We start from the raw sequence: 18,768 nt of genomic DNA, 5'->3' as shown, positions 1-18,768 counted from the left end.
AAGTGATGAAGAAAACTTTCTAATGTCCTCCTCTAGTGACAGTGAGGAGCCCTCACAAAGGCGCAGTAGGCAGAGTGAAGAGCAGTCAAGTGACCGCAGTTGGGAGCCCCCAAATATGTTTTCTCCCCAAATTCCAGCATTCAGTTCTAACCCAGGAATAAATATTAATATAGATGGGTACAAGGAACTTGATTTTTTTAAAAAAAACTTTTACAAAGGAATTTGTAGACCTAATGGTTACACAGACAAATCTGTATGCAGAACAGTTTCTGGCCGGTCACCCCACATCTTATTATGCTAGAAGCCAGAGTTGGCACCCCACTAATGCCACAGAATTAAAAAAAAATTCTGGGGGCTCTTTCTTAATATGGGACTTGTTAAAAATCCTAGCATCCGGTCATATTGGTCCAGTGACGTTTTATACCACAAACCAATGTACAGGGCTGTAATGACGAGACCACGCTTTGAGGCGCTGTTACTATTTCTGCATTACAGTGATACCATGTCCAAGACAGATTTGTATAAAATTAGGCCAGTAGTGACTCATTTTAATGAGAAATTTATGGAGGCTTACACCCCACAAAAAAATGTAGCCATTGACGAGTCACTTGTACTTTTTAGAGGTAGGCTTAAATTTCAGCAATATCTGCCAAGCAAAAGAGATAGATACGGGATCAAAGTTTGCAAGTTCTGTGAAAGTGAAAGCGGATACACCTACAAATTCCGTATCTATGAGGGAAAGGACTCCCAGATCTGTCCACCTGGGTGCCCCCCTGTCCTAACCACAAGCGGTAAAATTGTATGGGATCTTTTATTCCCCCTGATGGGTAAAGGCTATCACCTTTACATAGATAATTTCTATACAAGTGTCCCTCTCTTTCAGTGTCTCCTTGAAAAAGGAACAGTGGCCTGCGGAACAATAAGGAGGAATCAAAGAGGCCTCCCAAAAAATCTGGTGGACCTTAAATTGAGACAGGGTGAAAGCAAGTCCTTGTGTCAGAGTAACATCATGCTGACAAAATAAGGACAAGAGAGATGTTTGTCCTCACATCTATCCATGCAGATTACAGCACCCCTGTCTCTGTTAGAGGAACCAACGCCACAGTCCTCAAGCCAGTCTGCATACAGGAGTACAGCCAACACATGGGAGGGGTTGATCTAGCCCAGTTATGGGCAACCTTTTGAGCTTGGTGTGTCAAAATTCGTCAAAAAACCGAGCATAACTCGGGTGGCGTGTCACCTTGAGAAAAAAAACCTAATTTTGTGATATTTAGAGTTTAAATAACAAATACCGTATTTTTCGGACTATAAGACGCTTCTTACTATAAGACGCACCCCAGATTTAGGCTTCCAAAAAAAGGAAAAATATATTTTACACCAATTAAAATATTTCTGTCGGTTGCACTAAAGCACAGCGCACACAGACATACATTTACACACACAGCTCACCTATACGCACACTCACACAGCTCACCTATACGCACACTCACACAGCTCACCTATACGCACACTCACACAGCTCACCTATACGCACTCACACAGCTCACCTATACGCACACTCACACAGCTCACCTATACGCACACTCACACAGCTCACCTATACGCACTCACACAGCTCACCTATACGCACACTCACACAGCTCACCTATACGCACTCACACAGCTCACCTATACGCACACTCACACAGCTCACCTATACGCACACTCACACAGCTCACCTATACGCACACTCACACAGCTCACCTATACGCACTCACACAGCTCACCTATACGCACACTCACACAGCTCACCTATACGCACACTCACACAGCTCACCTATACGCACACTCGCACAGCTCACCTATACACACACACACAGCTCACCTATACACACAGCTCACCTATACACACACACACACACACACACACACAGCTCACCTATACACACTCACTCAGCTCACCTATACACACTCACTCAGCTCACCTATACACACTCACTCAGCTCACCTATACACACACACATACTTCCCCCATTGCTCTTCTTCTCACCCTGTCCCAGCGCAGCATGAGTGTATGAGACCTGCAGTGATGTAAGAAGCATGTGATCAGTCACATGATTCTGACATCACCGCAGGTCCCGTACAGTAGGACTTCGGGGAGAGGTAAGAGCAGTGCGGAGGCTCTTCTCTGGGAGATCGGGTGCAGTTCTGGGTAGCACCCGATCTCCCTTACAGAGGTCAGGAGGGTCTGGCAGTGCTGGATCCTCCTGACCTCCGGACTATAAGACGCAGGCACTTTTTAGCAAGATTTTTTCTTGCTAAAAAGTGCGTCTTATAGTCCAGAAAATACGGTACGTATAGTTATTTAACTTACCTTCTTAGTGACTTCTTTGTTAATTGGTCAGTTGGTTTCTTTTGTTGGTCTTGCTGTTATTTAACTTGTGTGGGGTGCCATGAACTAAGATAAGTGAGGGGGAGGGGGAATTCTTCCAGTGATGGCGAACCTGTGGCAGTCCAGCAACAGCTAGTTTTAAGGATATTTGTGTCCTGAGAAGTGCCCCCCAAAGAGTGTACATCACAGCCCAGCCCGGCAGAGCTCAACGCAATAAATTAACTTACCTAACCGGCACAGGCTCCAACGACACCACGAGCCTCCGTTACTCCTCTTCAGGCCGCTTCAGCTCCTGTGTAGATGTTCCCGCGCAGGCACAGCATAGGTTGCGTCTTTGCGAGCTGGGGCTGCTCTGTCTCCACGCTCCACTCTGGCGCCATTGGGCGGCCCCCGCAGAGCAGGACAGGAGCAGCAGCTGCGATCTCTCCGACTGAGATGCAGCCGCTCGCTGCAGACCACATCGCCAACCGACCGCCCGACCGGCCACAAACAACTGCACTACAGCAATTTTTCTCCAGCAGCCGTGTGACACTGAAAATGGCCCCCCCCCCCCACCCCCCCCACACACACACACACACACACACACACACACACACACACACACACACACACACACACACTCAAAAGAAAAGACGGCCATACAAAAAATGCCGTGTGTGTTACAAGAAGGGAACTCGCAAAGATACCGGTTATCAATGCGCCACTTGCCCTGATAAGCCAGGGTTGTGCATCAAAGACTGTTTCCGCGCTTACCGTACTTCCCTGGAATATTAATTGTATTGTTATTTTGTCATTTTTGTTATTTTTACATGATCCTGAACAAACATGCCCAAAATTTCATTGCAATGTTGGCCATTTACAAATTGATATTATACCTAAAATTTAAAACTTCATTTCATTATACCCCTAGATGAATACAGAAGGAACAAGTGTTCTTTACAGCATATGCAAATAGATTTTGCCTGGATTTAATTTTACTAGCCCCAAAAACTTTCATTATACCCCTAGATGAATAATTTTTGCTTTCTGGGTGTCGTTTTTAATAAGGTTCACTTATGGTGGTGTTACATTATTCTGTTAGCTCAAATCTACTATAAGTGTGGAATGGGGCCTATAAGTCACTATTGCTTTATTCTGGAAACCTTTAAGGGTTTTGTTTCCAAAATGGGGTCACTTGTTGGGGTTTTTAACTGTTTCCATTCCCAAAAGTCTTTGTAAATGAAAGGTGTGACTTAAAACTTTCAGGAAAATTTAATCACTCATAACCAAATGGTGCTTGTTGGCGCTCTGTTCTGTACCCTGCTATATGCCCTAAAAGCAGTTTACACCCACATGTGGGGTATTTCTGTTATCAGGAGGAATTGTGCAATAAAATGGGGTGTGTGTTTTTTTCCTACAACCCATTGTAAATTTGTACATTTTAGGCCTAAATGGGGTCACTTGTTGGGGTTTTTAAATGTTCCCATTCCCCAGAGTCTTTGTAAATGAATGATGGTGGCCTAAAACAGTTTCAGGAAAATCTACCCACTCATAACCAAATGGTGCTCGCTCTGTTCTGTGCCCTGCTATATGCCCTAAAAGCAGTTTACGCCCGCATGTGGGGTATTTCCGTGCTCGGGAGGAATTGTGCAATAAAATGGGGTGTGTATTTTTTCCTACAACCCATTGTAAATTTGTACATTTTAGGCCTAAATTAATATATTAGTGAAAAAAAATATTTTTGTCAAAATTTTACTTCTATTTCTCTTTAATTCCTATGAAACACCGAAAGGGTTAAAAAAAACTTTCTAAAAGTGGTTTTGAAAAGCTGAATGGGGGCATTTCTGAAAATGAAGTCATTTGTGATGGTTTTTTATTGCAAAGTCTTTAAAAAGCCCTTTCTTAATTGCAACAGCCCATAAACACGGTTTCTAAATTTTCTTTAACTTGCTGTTACTATTGTAAGTCTGCTAACATCCTAGAAAAATGTAAGAATGTTTACAAAGTTATTACAATATAATGCAGAGCTATGGTAAATGCTATTTATTAAGTAATTTGGATGGCAAGATTGTCTGTCTGAAAAAAAAACCGTTAGGAAAATTGCTGATTTTTTTTTTTAAATATTTTTTGCTACATTTCCCCTTTTTTAATGAAAACCATGTATCGTATCAACTAACATTTTACTACTGACATAAAGCACAGTGTGTCATGAAAGAACAATCTCAAAATAACACTGATAAGTTAATGTGTTCTGAAGTTATTATCAAACAAAATGATAAATGTCAGGTCTGAAAAATAGGCTTGTGTCCTGAAGGCCATTTTAGGCTGTGTCCTCAACCCCTGTGGGCCTCTTTTGGCCCATTTTTCAAATCTGGCCTGTGTCACTATAAGTGGTTATATCGTGGGAACGCTATGAGATATCCAGGGTATTTTGAGATTGTTTTCTCGTGACACATTGTACTTCAAATTAGTTTAAAAATTTGGATGAAATCTTTTGCGTTTAGTTATGAAAAAAAACAAAATTTGGCAAAAATTTTGAAAAATTCTTTATTTTCAACATTCTAAATTCTCTACTTTTGATACAGACAGTCATAGCACCCAAATAAATTCATAACTTACATTTCCCAAATGTCTGCTTTATGTTGGCATGGTTTTTTAAGATTCCACATATTTTACTAGAATGTTATGAGGCTCAGAATTTAGGTATCATTTTTCACATTTTTTGTAAAATCACCAAAACCTGTATTTAGATGGACCTGCTCAACTTCTAAGTGACACTGAGAGGCCTAAATAATAGTGACACTCATAAATTACCCCATTATGGAAACTACACACCTCAATGTATGAAAAACCATTTTTAAGAAGTTTGTTAACTGTTTAGGTGTTTTATAGGGATTAAAACAAAATGGAGGTGCAGTCTGCAAATTGTAATATTTTTTCACAATACACTCATTTTGGGTGGAAAATTAAACATTTACAATGGATTAAATGAATAAAGGCTCCACAAAGTTTGTTACCCAATTTCTCCCGAGTACACGGATACTCTACATGTGGTGGTAACCTGCTGTATGGGCGCACGGCCGGGCATAGAAGTGAAGGAGCGTCATCCAGATCAGATTTGCTATGTCACATTGTACAGGCTATAATTTTTTTCTTTTTTTTAATGTGGACCTATAGGGGCTTATTTCTTTTGCCACATGAGATGCACTTTTCTGGTACATAATTTTGGGGAATCTATAGGCTAATTGGTGAGATTTTATTAACTCTTTGTTGGTGGAGGAAATGAAAATCGTCATTTTTTAGGAAGATTTTTTTGTTTTTTTGGGCTGTTTACCATACCATAAAAACAGTATATTATTTTTATTCTATGGGTCGCCACGATTGCAAAAAGACCTAATTTATATAGATTTTTTATTATTTCCCATTTTTACTGAATAAAAAATAATTTGGCAAAAATGTTGTTAATTTTAGCATCACCGTCTTTCATATGCATAACTTTTTTATTTTTCGCCTCACAAATCTGTTTAAGGGCTTATTTTTTGCGAGAAGGATTGTTCTTTTTAGTGGTCTTATTTTAAAGTGCATAACTTTTTTATTTTTCAGCTGACAAATCTAGTTAGGGGCTTATTTTTTGCAAGAAGAGTTGTTCTTTTTAGTGGGCTTATTTTGGAGTGCATAACATTTTTTAAATCACTTTTTAGAGCATTTTTTATAGGGTTTTAATTAAAAATGATCATTTTTTCGGAACATTTTTAAGTTTTTTTTACGACGTGTACCGTGCGGGTCCAGTAACGATTCTGTTTTATTATGCAGATTGTTACGGACACGGCAATACCAAATATGTGGGGGGGTTTTGTGTTTTTGTGTTTTTTTTATACTTTATTAAGTGTTTTTATAGGAAAGTGACATTTTAGGGGCTTATATTTTAATGCATTTTTTTTTATTTATTCTAATGTATTAACTTTAGTGTTTTTTTACTTTTTTTTAATTATACATACTTGAACTTAAACCAGTGATGCTCTGATCACTGGTTTAAGTTCAATACACTGCTCTACAATACTATTTTATTGTAGAGCAGTGTAAACTGTCTGAGCAAGCTTGCGCATGCTCAGACAGTTTACAGTCAGACCCGGAAGGGGTCTGACTGCCATGGAGACCGAGCAGCTCCGGGGCACATGCCAGTCCACGGAGCTGCCCAGAAGTGGATCGGATTCCCCGGTAAGCGGCACGGGGGATCCGATCAACAGCGCAAACACCCTTACACGCCGCGGTCATGTTTGACCGCGGCGTGTAAGGGGTTAACACCCACGATAGGAGCCGGCTCCGATCGGGGGTGTTAGCGCAGGCTGTCAGCTGTACTAGACAGCTGACAGCCGCTGCTTCTGGTACCGGCTCCGTTCGTGAGCCGGTGCCAGAAGCAGGACGTTATAGAACGTCCCCGTGCGCTAAGTATCTAGCCCCGGGGACGTATTATAACGTCCTGGTGCGCCTAGGGGTTAATGTGTTAATCCCATAGGTAATTTTTAACCCTTTACTTTACAATTTAACTCAGTTTTATGGCTGTTTTAGCTCCTATCAGTCAGTGATGGTGAGTGTAAAATTCGAGTGCGGGCAGAGACTCTAAGAAGACACTTTATAATCCATCTCCTTCTGTGAGCTGACAATGTGGTTGGATTATTGGGGTACAAGGTTTATAAACACTTTTATTTACCTTCTGAACATTGTACTAGTATGTGAGAGATGAGACCGATATGAGATGAGATCCATATTACACACAATGACACTCTCTGGCTCTTGTTACATGTCAGCTACACACACTCAAACACAGTTATCAGATGTAATGTTCCTGCCTCCCCCTCCCTGGATAAAGAATTTACTGTATATCTGCTACAGTAGTTATCAACCAGGGACAACTGAAATTGTGTACACCAGGACTGATAGACAGGTTAGAATTATATCTGTGAAATGCTGTATTTTTGTTTAAAAATGTTTGCAGTGGTTTTTATTTATTTTTTTTAAGTAACACGGTCAGTAGAGCCTAAGGGGTTACAAAGATTAAAGGGGTTTTTCCATTTAAGAAAATTCTCATATTTCAATCCCCTAGTGGTGATAACACAATAGGGATAATTATTAACCCTTTACAATTTTACGCAGTTTTATTGCTGTTTTAGCTCCTAACACTCAGTGATGGTCAGTGTAATATTCCACAGTGTGAGCATGGACACTAAGCAGACACATTGGGGCAGATTTATCAAGCTGTCTGAAAGTCAGAATATTTCTCGTTGCCCTTGGCAACCAATCACAGCTCAGCTTTCATTTTACCAGTGCTCATGAATATTTTAAAGGGGAGCTGATTGGTTGCCATGGGCAACTAGAAATATTCTGACTTTCAGACAACTTGAGAAATCTGTCCCATTATGATCCATTTAGTTCTGTGGGGATTGTGGACCTGGAGCATGGTGTTAAACGCAAACCTTTGCGTGTTTAATCACCAGGGGGACAAGCACAAGAATACCATACGGTAAAATGAAGTATAAACAAGAACACAATAAGGACTCTCACCTGGTCTCAGATGAGATATGGACCTTGAATAGTACTGGTGATGGCAGCCCGTCCAGCCTGTAACCTTGTCTCGGGTGGATCCAGGGAACCACTTAGTCGAGTAAGATAATGTACATAATCCTGTGGAATAGGCAAATGGCGGACTGGCGCCCGGTGGATAAAGAATTCTGGAGAGCCTAATCTCATACAAGGAGCTTTATTGTAACGACGCGTTTCAGCCCTGTACCGGAGCTTTCATCAGGCATGACATGTAGAACAAATCATTCAATATATATACAAAGAGTTAAACCGGACGCCGTGATGACATCACATTCAGGTGACCGTGGGGTCAAAGTTCGGTTCCCCGGTGAAAAAAAATCATAAAAGTCCAAAAAGGACAACATATGATGCAATACATACTAAAAAACACAAACACATATAGTAGATAGATAATAGAATGATTGATAGGAGGACAGTGTTGCCCGCACTCCCTGCGTTATTAGCAAATTTTGATAAAACTTGGAGTTTAAAATTTTAAAAAGGAGGACATTATATAAAGGATGGAGTTAAAACATTCACTTTAATAAACTAACTTAGTGATAGGAAGAACCTGATGGGAAAAGTAGGGTTCCGATGTGGAGGTGCTCCGTTGAGTGGACAGAACGATCGTTGTGATGTAACTCTCAGCTGATTGTGGAAGCTACGGAAGGCGCAATGGACAAAGTTGGGAGAAACTCAAAGGACCGCTACAAGGGATGCTGAGAGAAGGTGAATAGCTGCGAAGGCAGCTCTATAGCCGGCCTGGGAGATAGATGTTGGAATCATAAACGGTAGGAATGAGATTGTCTTCTAAATATGTTAACAGTTTTTATTTGTGTTTTGTTTAAAGAAAAATCGAATGATACGGAAGGTCTCAGTGTAATGGTGGTATGTGAAGGGATGATATAATCGGAGTTGAAGAATAGATTCAGACTGATTCAATCGCCTCGTTCAGGCCGTTAGGGTATAGTGTGTTCAGCTTGTAGATCCAATATGATTCCCTCCGTTTGAGGGAACCCACTCTATCAGATGCATCTTGTGATATTTGCTTGAAGGGGGTGATTTTGATGACATCACACGCCCGACCATGCTCCAAAGTAAGATGTTTAGACAGGCTTTGCTTAAGAAAGCCGATTTTGGTTTTAAAGCGGTGACCGTTGACTCTCATTTTAAGTAGTGTACATATTGTTTGCCGCAAACACATTCTACCAGATAAATTACAAATTCGGAGGAGCATGAAAGATTGTTTTTTATTTTGAAAGTTTCCCTTGTGGTTTTGGATGTGAAGGTCTTGGCCCCATGGTTTATAATAGCACAACAAAGACATAATTTGTGGTGGCATTTATAAACTCCTGGAGTGGTGTTATTGGTGCTTGTAGTTTTAATAGATTTCAATTTGCTGGAGGCTATCATGTTTTTGATTGTAGTAGATTTCCTGAAGGTTATTGCAGGTTGTTTTGGTAATAGGTTGTAGAGCAAGGGATTCTTAAGGAGGATATTCCAATGCTTTGATAAAATGGCTCTGATGTTATTGCTCCCTTTATCAAAGGTAGTTACAAAATGTAAAAGTCTCCTTCCGGATTCTGAAGCCACAGACGATTTTTTGTTTTTGGGTTTCAGACAATAATATTGGGATGTCTCGGAATACTTTTTGTATCCGTGTTCTATCAGATGTCCAGGGTACTTCTTCTCCCGAAATCTCTCCTTGAGGATAATAGATTGATTTGTGTAATCCTCGACTGAGGTACAGTGCTTTCTGATTCTATGGAATTGACTGTACGGCACGGTTTTAAGCCATTTGGGATAATGAGCACTGCTGTATTCAAGGAAGCTGTTGCTGTTCACTTTTTTGAAGTGGGTGGAAGTAACGATCTTGTTTCCTTTGGCTTTTGAGTTCAAGATCCAAAAAAACTGTTTCTTCGTTATTCAGATACATGGTGAATTTTAGTCCCCAAGAGTTCATGTTGATTGTCTTCACAAAATCATCCGCTTCAGTCCTACTGTCACGCCACATAATGAATAGATCTATATAACGTTTGTAATAGACGATGTTCTTCATCCAAAAAGTAGAACTGTATATGAAGGAGGACTCGAACCGCCCCATGAATAGATTCGCATAGCTGGGAGCGGCTCGATATAGCAGTTCCACGAATTTGGTGTTCCATGAATTTGGTGATAATAGCTTTCCCTGAAAGTCGAAAACGTTGTGTTTTAAAACGAATTCTAGCCCCTTCAAGAGGAAGAGGATTTGTTTCTCCAAAAGGTCTGATTGTTCCTGGAGGGACCGTCTCGTGGCTTCCAGACCCAAAGTATGGGTGATGTTAGAATATAGGGAGGAGATATTGAGCGTGAGAAAATGATAATCCTCTTCCCATATGAAATTTTCCAAATCGATGATCAAACTCGTAGAATCGCGTAAATAGGATGGAAGTTCTATCACCAGAGGTTGTAGAAAAAGGTCTATATAGTGGGAAAGGTTGCATGTTAGAGATCCAATTCCTGATATTATAGGACTCCCGGAAGGTGGTAGAAGATGGGGATCGAGAGGTGAGGCACAGTGAGGAAGCCTCGTTCATTTGTATTTATTATTTCCGCCTCATATGCTTCTTGTATCATGATCTTGTATTCTTTTAGAAATTGAGGAGTGGGATACATTGAGGGGTACATAATAGTCGGAATCCATTAGGATATTCGTGGCCTCCGCAATATAATCGATGCGGTCTTGAATGACCACTCCTCCACCCTTGTCTGCGGAGCGGATAACTATATTTGTGTTGTCCTTCAGATCTTTTAATCCCTTCCCGACATTTGACCTAATAGTACTGCATCGCAGGAGGTGCGTTCCCGCAAAATCCAGTACTATTATGTCATGCTTCTGGCGCCAGAAGCTGCGGGTGTCAGCTATATATTATAGACGACACCTGCCTCTAACACCCGCGATCGGAGATTTCTCAGATCGCGGGTATTACTGTATATACTGGCGTATAAGACTACTTTTTAACCCCTTAAAATAATGGCTACAGTGGGGGGTCGTCTTATACGCCGGATATACGGGGGCCGCACTGTGTGAGGTGTTTTTTTTCCCCGTCAGCGCGCAGAGAGCCGCTTCCTGGGACCGCCGCGCATGCGCGGCAGTCCGCCTCTCACATTCATTAGAAGAGGCTTAGTACGCGCTGACGGGGCGGCGCGCTGTATGCTAATGCAGCCGCCCTGTCACAGCGGTCGGCGTCACAGAGCTGGGGGTCACAGGCGGCACTTACAGAAGCATGTCGGATCTTCATAACTGTAAGCTGCGATATTAATGATCACCAGGCACTTGCTCTCTTGTTTGTTTTGCAAAGTTTTAAGCAGACTTTTTTTCATTTGGGAGAGGGGTAGTCTTATACAGTGAGTATATACCAAATTCTATATTTTTAGGGCAGAAGTTGGGGGTCGTCTTATACGCCCAGTCGTCTTATACGCCGGCATATACGGTAATCCCTGATACGCTCCGATCGCAGTAAATCGCCAAAAACCCCCACATATTTGGTATCGCCGCATCCCTTACAATTTGTACAGTAACTCAGAACCATTATTGGACCCACTGGGTGAACGCTGTAAAAACAAAACCCGAAAAACATGCCAAAAATGTACATTTTTCATAAAATCTCTACACAAAAATGTTCTAAAAAGTGATCAAAAAAAGTTATGTGCGCCAAAATGCTACCACTGAAAAGAACAACTCAACTTGTAACAAAAAAGGCCCTAAAGGCAACCAAAAAGTATTAAAGTTAGGTCTCCGAAAGGATGGCGATGCAAAAACAAATGAGATTTCCTCTGTGTTAGTTTTTATCCAGTAAAATTGTAAAAATAAGTGAAAAACTATATAAATGAAGTATCACCGTAATCTTAGTGATCTGTAGAATAAAGATAATAAATAGTATTTTTAGTGAACGGTGTACGATCACCAAAAAATATGAAAAGTAAACCAAAATTGACAATTTTCTTTTCACCCATACATTCAAGAGTTAATAAAATCTCGTCAATAAGCTAATGACTCACTAAAATGTAGTATTTGTAAAGTGCATCTCATGTCCAAAAAAAATTGCCCTTATATGTCCAAATTGCCCAAAAAATAAAGATTATGCATTGTATAGCCAATAAAAAATGACAATCTGCTCTGAATGGCGCAGCTTCCCTTCGATGCCCTGGCGTTTGCCCATACAGCAGGTTACCACCACATATGGGGCATTGTTATACGCGGGAGGGATTGGGTATCAAATTTTGTGGAGCGTTTTGGTATTTTATCCACTGAAAATTTGTACATTCTTTTTGAAAAACACATTCATTTAGCCAAAGAAAATTCACTTTCAAAATTGCATCCGATTTTGTTTTAACCCCTGTAAAACAATTAAAGGGTTAACCAACTTCATAAAAGTTGTTTTACATACGTTGAGGGGTGTAGTTTCTATAATGGGATAATTTATGGGGTTTTACTTTTATTTCGGTCTCTCAAAGTGACTCGAAACCTGAGCAGGTCCCTCAATAGCAGGATTTTGTGTTTTTTATGAAAATGTGAAAAATCGCACCTAACGTTCAAAGCCCCATAACATCTTACAAAAAGAAGAGTATGCATAAAAAACACGGGCTGAGCCCTCTCCATAGCCAGTAAGTCTTTGATGCATATTGTAAAATTAAATTTTTAAAAAAAAAGTTTAGAAAAAAAAATTATACCATATTTTTCGGACTCTAAGGCGCACTAAAAAACCTATGATTTTCTTAGAAATCAAAAGTGTGCCTAATATATGAATCGGGAAGAGCTCCGGGCCAAATAGCCACGGTGCTTCTTCATCTGCCGCCTAACCCGATTACCTCTGCTCCCTGTGTCCTTGCTGCGGCTATTCGTGGGGGTCGCTCACTTCTCCTGGATGCTCTCTCCTGGCACGATCAGCGCCAAGTTCGGGATTTTGCGGGGGCCTGGGGCGTTCAATCTTCGTCATGTCCCCTGTCGTAGGCATTCTGACAGTAGCCGCCACTGCTGTGGCGCTGCTGAGTCGCCTCTCTGCTCGGCATCCAAACCACATCCGTGGCCGCCTGCGCCTTAAGTATGCACCAACACGTCTTAGCTGCCCTTTATTCTTAATGCGCCCTATACACCGAAAAATACGGTAATTTAAAAACCTAAAACCTCTAATCACCCCCCTTTCCCTAGAACTGATATAAATAAACAGTAAAAATCATGAACACATTAGGTATCGCCGCGTCCGAAAATGCCCGAACTATAAAAATATGATAACGGTTTTTCACTGCGTTTAACCCCATAACGGAAAATCGCACCCAAAGTCGAAAATGGCACTTTTTTGCCGTTTTAAAAAAATGAATTCTATAAAAAGTGATTGCACAGTTCTAAAAATGATAACATTGTAAACGTCATCAAAATCTGCAAAAATCTACAACTCCCAAAGCTCCGTATACCAAAGAATAAAAAAGTTATTAGTGCCAGAAGACGGCAAAATCCCTAAAAAATGTTTTGTACAGGAGGTTTTCACTTTTTTAAATGTATGAAAACATTATAAAACCTATACAAATTTGGTATCCCCGTAATCGGACCGACCCAAAGAATAAAGTAGAGCTGTCATTTGGGGCATACAGTGAAATCCGTAAAATCCAAGCCCACAAGAATACGGCACAAATGCAGGGGTTTTTTTTACCAATTTCACTGCATTTGGAATTTTTTTCCCGCTTTCCAGTACACGGCATGGAATATTACCGTGAATTCCACCATTTTGAAGTGTTATTTGTTACGCAGCTCTTTACATGGAAAAATAAAAAAGTTATAGATTTTTGAAGGTGGGGAGTGAAAAATGAAAACGCAAAAACGAAAAAAGGGCTGAGGCGTTAAGGGGTTAAGATTGAAACACATTTCTTCTTTACCCTCCCACTTCTTTTCCCAATGTTTCCATTGTTAGGGGGGTGGATACTGAAAAAGTGTGTGTGTGTGTGTGTGTGTGTATCTTTCTCTGTTTCCCTACTTCTGCCGGCCAGCAAAACCTGTGTCTATGGCCACTTTTATTTCTTCATTTCCTGCATATTGCATATGTGCTGGGGTTGAATAGCCTGTGCTTGATTGATGCCGGCAAAGCTTTGTGTTTGTGTTCCTTGGGGGTTGGTTATATGTGTATATACTGTAAGGGCTCATTCACACATATATAGAAACATAGAAAAATATAGTTGTTGAAGGGAATGGAAACTTTCAGCTCACCTTGTCAGCCGATATTCAATGGGTAGTAGTCCTGTATCCTGTATCCACATAAGTAAAGTGAACGGTGCCCGGGTCTTGGAAACAGAGGCGAAGCCTGTGCCGCTCCAGGTGAAGGATTTAGAAAAGGAATTTTTGTAGATCCAGCACTCAAGGTAGGTAAAATTAAAATGGCATATACTTTATTTGATTCCAAAAAATGCGTAAAAAATCTTTACAAAAAGGCATGGAGTGCACTGTAAGTGCTAAATAGACATAGTGCTATCAGTTAAAAGGTACATAGTAGCGGACCTACGCGTTTCGGGCATAACCTTGCATGTTGCCCTTATTCATGAATGCCATTTTAATTTTACCTACCTTGAGTGCTGGATCTACAAAAATTCCTTTTCTAGCTCATTCACACAGCCGTTCATAGGGACGTACATGCGGCCATATATACGTCCCCATGGACTGCAATGGCGGCCTGGCGCGGCGCTGAACACTGCAAAAAGATAGAGCATGCTCTAGCTTTCTGCGAGTGTGCGGCTGTGTGCCGCTGTTTCCTATAAAGGGAGGAGGGGTCATCTCCTCTAGCACACGGCTTATGCCCACACGGCAGGTCCACTTTTTAACCCCTTAAGGACGCAGGGTTTTTCGGCTCATTTCTCGCTCTCCAACTTCAAAAATCCATAACTTTTTCATTTTTACGTGTACAGACCTGTGTGAGGGCTTATTTTGTGCGTAACAAATTTTACTTTCCTGTAATGTTATTTATTTTAACATGCCGTGTACTGCGAAGCTGAAAAAAAATTCCAAACGTGGAAAAATTGAAAAAAAAAACGTTCTTGTGGGCTCAGTTTTTACGACTTTCTCTCTTTGCTCCAAATAACATGCCTACTTTATTCTTTGGTTCGGTGCGATCGCGGTGATACCAAATTTATACAGGTTTTATTGTGTTTTAATACATTTTCATTTTTGATCATTTTTTATTTAATTTTTTATGTTATGTAAAAAGGTGTAAAAGTCGCATTTCGGACATTTGGGCGCCATTTCCCGCCTCGGAGGTCACCACCGCCCGTAACCGGTTTTATATTTTGATAGGGCATTTTGGGATGCGGCGATACCTAATATGTTTGTGATTTTTACTGTTTATTATGTTTTATATCCGTTCTAGGGAAAGGGGGGTGATTTGAATTTTTTATATTTTATTAATTTTTTTTTTATTTTTTAAACTTTTTTTTTTTCTCACTATTTTTTAGACCATCTAGGGTACATTAACCCTAGATGGTCAGATCGCTCCTACCATATACTGCAATACTTCTGTATTGCAATATATGGCATTTTTGCAGCACATTCATTACAATGAGCGCCGCCGTCATTTAAACGCCGCCGGCGACTTTGCCAGCGGCGTTGAAAGGGTTAATAGCCGCAATCGGTGCAAGCACCGACCGCGGTTATTAGCGGTGGGGGTTTGCTGCAATATGCAACAACCCCCACCTCTGTATGAAGAGGACTCAGCCCGTGAGCCCTCTTCATACATTCCTTATACCTCTGCGCAGTTTCTTATGCAGTTTCTTATGTACAAACCAGGAGTGTAGTTAAAAAAAAAAGAGAAGGCGTAGCACATCTCATTGATAAGTCATCAACCATATGATCCACACCTGCTTTTGGCATTGAATACTGAACGCATGAACACACCTTAAGCCTTTTTTTTTCCCCCCAAATAAAAGTGTAGTGTTGTGTAAAGTGGCACCTGTGCAGGACAGGTTGTGGAGGGGAGGTATATTTCTCCCAAGGTTCCTCTCCTATGTGTGGTAGCAGACCAGAGCCTCATCTGCTGCCTAATTAAGTGATCAGAGGGAAGGTACTTAGTAGTACCGTAGTACGGCAGACATACATCGGCGCTGTGGAGAGGAGCAGGGGATGAGCGCTGCTCACCCCCGCCCCTCTCCATAGGGAGATACAGCGCACGGCGCCGTAATACGGGAAAAGATAGGACATGTCCTATCTTTTCCCGTGCTACGGAGCGGTACGGTGCCGCACAGTCCCCCATACATGTGTGTGAATGTAGCCTTAATTGGGGAAAAACTACCCCTTTTATACACATGTTAAATGAAAAAATAACAAGATATATCTTTTGAAAATTGAGGATTTAAACATGAAAAGTCCTCTGTCCTGAAGGCAATTTAGGCTTTGTTATAAAGTAGTTGTTAACCTCAATGTAAATATTACTAGAGGAACCTGTGATTCAGTTTAAATGTGAGAACTTGATGGCAGGTTCCCTTTTCAAATGGAAATCTCTTGTAGTTCATAATTAGTCATTTATTAAGAGCTGTCCCTCTTTTATCCAGGTAAAAGTACTGAGATTTTTGACAGTGAAATCTACTCCTCCATGGAAAATTTGACATACCTGGAAGATACATATTGCACAGCTGATAACTGTGAGAGTATGCTGCATAGTGCTGACCATAGCGATTACCTGGCTGTATCCAGTAAATCTTCTGAGTATGACTTGCCTTGTCATGTGAAACAAACAATAGGCAAGAATTTGAAAGAACATGAATCTTCATTTTTAGAGGGTTATGAAAAGAAAATCACTGATGGAACTCTTAATATCAAAAGCAAAGATAATGGTTTAAACTTTGAGGGACCTGATAGGACAGTGGCACAAGATGAAATGAAGACTACACAGCCATGGCTTAAATGCTTCTCTGATTTTCCTGATCGTCCTGTAGACCAAGATTGCTCTTCTGTTGATGATGAGACCTTCTTCTCTGTTAAAAGTGGCAGTTTTTACAGTAGGTCCAGTTCGCCATTTTCCCTGGACGAGAGTACAGATGTAGAGAGATGTGTTTTTGAAGAGACGCTTGAAGACCTCTCCAGCTTCTCATTCTACAAACAGTCTCCACTTGCTAATTTTCATCCACTATTAAGGGATCTATCCTTCCAGAATACAAAGTTCACTACCAATGAAGAAATACATTCTGTTGTTGGTAAATCCAAAAATAAAGATGTGTCATGCAACACTGATCTTTCAGGGGATATTTCATTACCTTACATGAGTAAAGAAACGCAGACCAATAGAAGAATTACACAGGATATTGGAGTGAACACAGACCCAATGGAAGGTGGATTTTTTTCACAGACTCCGGTAAGCATCTGCAAGAATGTAATCTAAAAAGTATTGCTTTGATATTATTTTAGCTTGACCATTTTATGTATTTTATTCATAATCAATGGCTGCATCCCAGTGTATTTCTGTGCTTCCAGCAGTGGGCAGATTACTTTACAGGAATGAAAAATACATTTATATTGTCGGATTGTATTTGAGCACTGGGGGGTTCTTTGAGGTTTGCCTTCAAATTGGCTTCCAAGCCGCCCTCCCCTTGCTGTAATAACTAACCAGAAGCAGGCCACGCAGAGGAGAGATACTGTACTTGGTTCTGTAAAGAGATCTCTCACAGCAATGCATAAGCTACAATCCAGGAATATAAATGAATTTTTCACAATCCTGCTGCTACTAAGACACACAATGGTATGGTTGCACAAATCTCCATGACCAATACATTAGGGGGCAGTTACATGTGGCATTTGTGATGTGTTTTTAAATGCATTGCAGAAACGCATGCGTTTTACATGCTACCCTGCATAAGGCTGGTATGAAAGTGTTTTTTCTTTCTTCATTGTAGGAGGTGTAAGCAGCTGTGAAAATGTCAACACAAGTGCTTACACTTCCATCAATGAAGAAAAATACTTTCAAACCAGCCAAATGCATGGTAAAATGTAAAGGTGCGTGACGAACACCACGTATGCCACTGCCTGCAGCTTTGTGTGGTCAAAACTCCAGGTAGACACCATTAAAGTTTACCAAAAGTGTTGATCATTTGGTGGGTCATTTGGTGACCCCTAATTTTTTTTTTCACCACCCCTTTTCTTCTATTAGGTTGAATATATTGCCCTGAGAGTATACAACTGGGGAGACTTATGAGGACTAGTGCCCCTTCTCACAATTCTTGATTTCAGTGCATCTTTTCTCAACTGTGGGGAAAATGATTAACCCCATAACGCAAAAAGATGTTACTGTACGTCTTGTTGCATTTGGGGGGGGGGGCATGAAACGGGCTGAGCCCTCTTCATACTCAACAGGTGTTTGCTTCACAATGGTGCAAACACCCGTCGCTAACACCCACGATCAGTGCTAGGACACAGAGATCCGAGGCTATCATGTTTTAGGCTATCTATTACAATGTGCGAGTTGCACATTGTAATAGATGGTGTGCAAAATCTCCAAATACTGCTGTACTGTATTATGGCAGTATATGGTAGGATCAATCACACAACCAAGGGTTAAAGTACCCTGGGGGGGGGGTCTAAAAAATACTAAAAAAATAAAAGTTAAAAACCAAAAAAAATTATATTAAAATAAAAGCCAATAAAAATTACGAATTAGTTACTCACCGGTAATTTTATTTCCATTAGTCCACCATGACGGCCCACCTGGAGGATACCCCTTGACCTTTGCAGGGACAGGAAGAAGAGAGGTTAAAGGTTTCCTCCCCGCATCTTCCCACCAGTGATTACAAAATAACCACACTGAGGAAGATGCAACAAAATTTATCAG

At 40.8% G+C, this 18,768-nt stretch overlaps 1 protein-coding gene across 3 annotated transcripts in view; it reads left to right on the top strand.

The window, feature by feature from the left end:
* RBM44 (RNA binding motif protein 44) overlaps positions 1-18,768 on the top strand; it is a 121,029-nt gene that overhangs the window by 55,139 nt on the left and 47,122 nt on the right. For all 3 annotated transcript variants that reach the window (XM_072121401.1, XM_072121402.1, XM_072121403.1), the window contains one exon: positions 16,499-17,298. In XM_072121401.1, the coding sequence (XP_071977502.1) occupies positions 16,499-17,298 (800 nt within the window). The remainder of the gene's footprint in view (positions 1-16,498; positions 17,299-18,768) is intronic.

Source organism: Engystomops pustulosus, chromosome 8 (genome assembly GCF_040894005.1).
Source record: "Engystomops pustulosus chromosome 8, aEngPut4.maternal, whole genome shotgun sequence".
Classification (NCBI taxonomy): Eukaryota; Metazoa; Chordata; class Amphibia; order Anura; family Leptodactylidae; genus Engystomops; species Engystomops pustulosus.
This window is presented reverse-complemented; position numbering and strand designations above follow the sequence as displayed.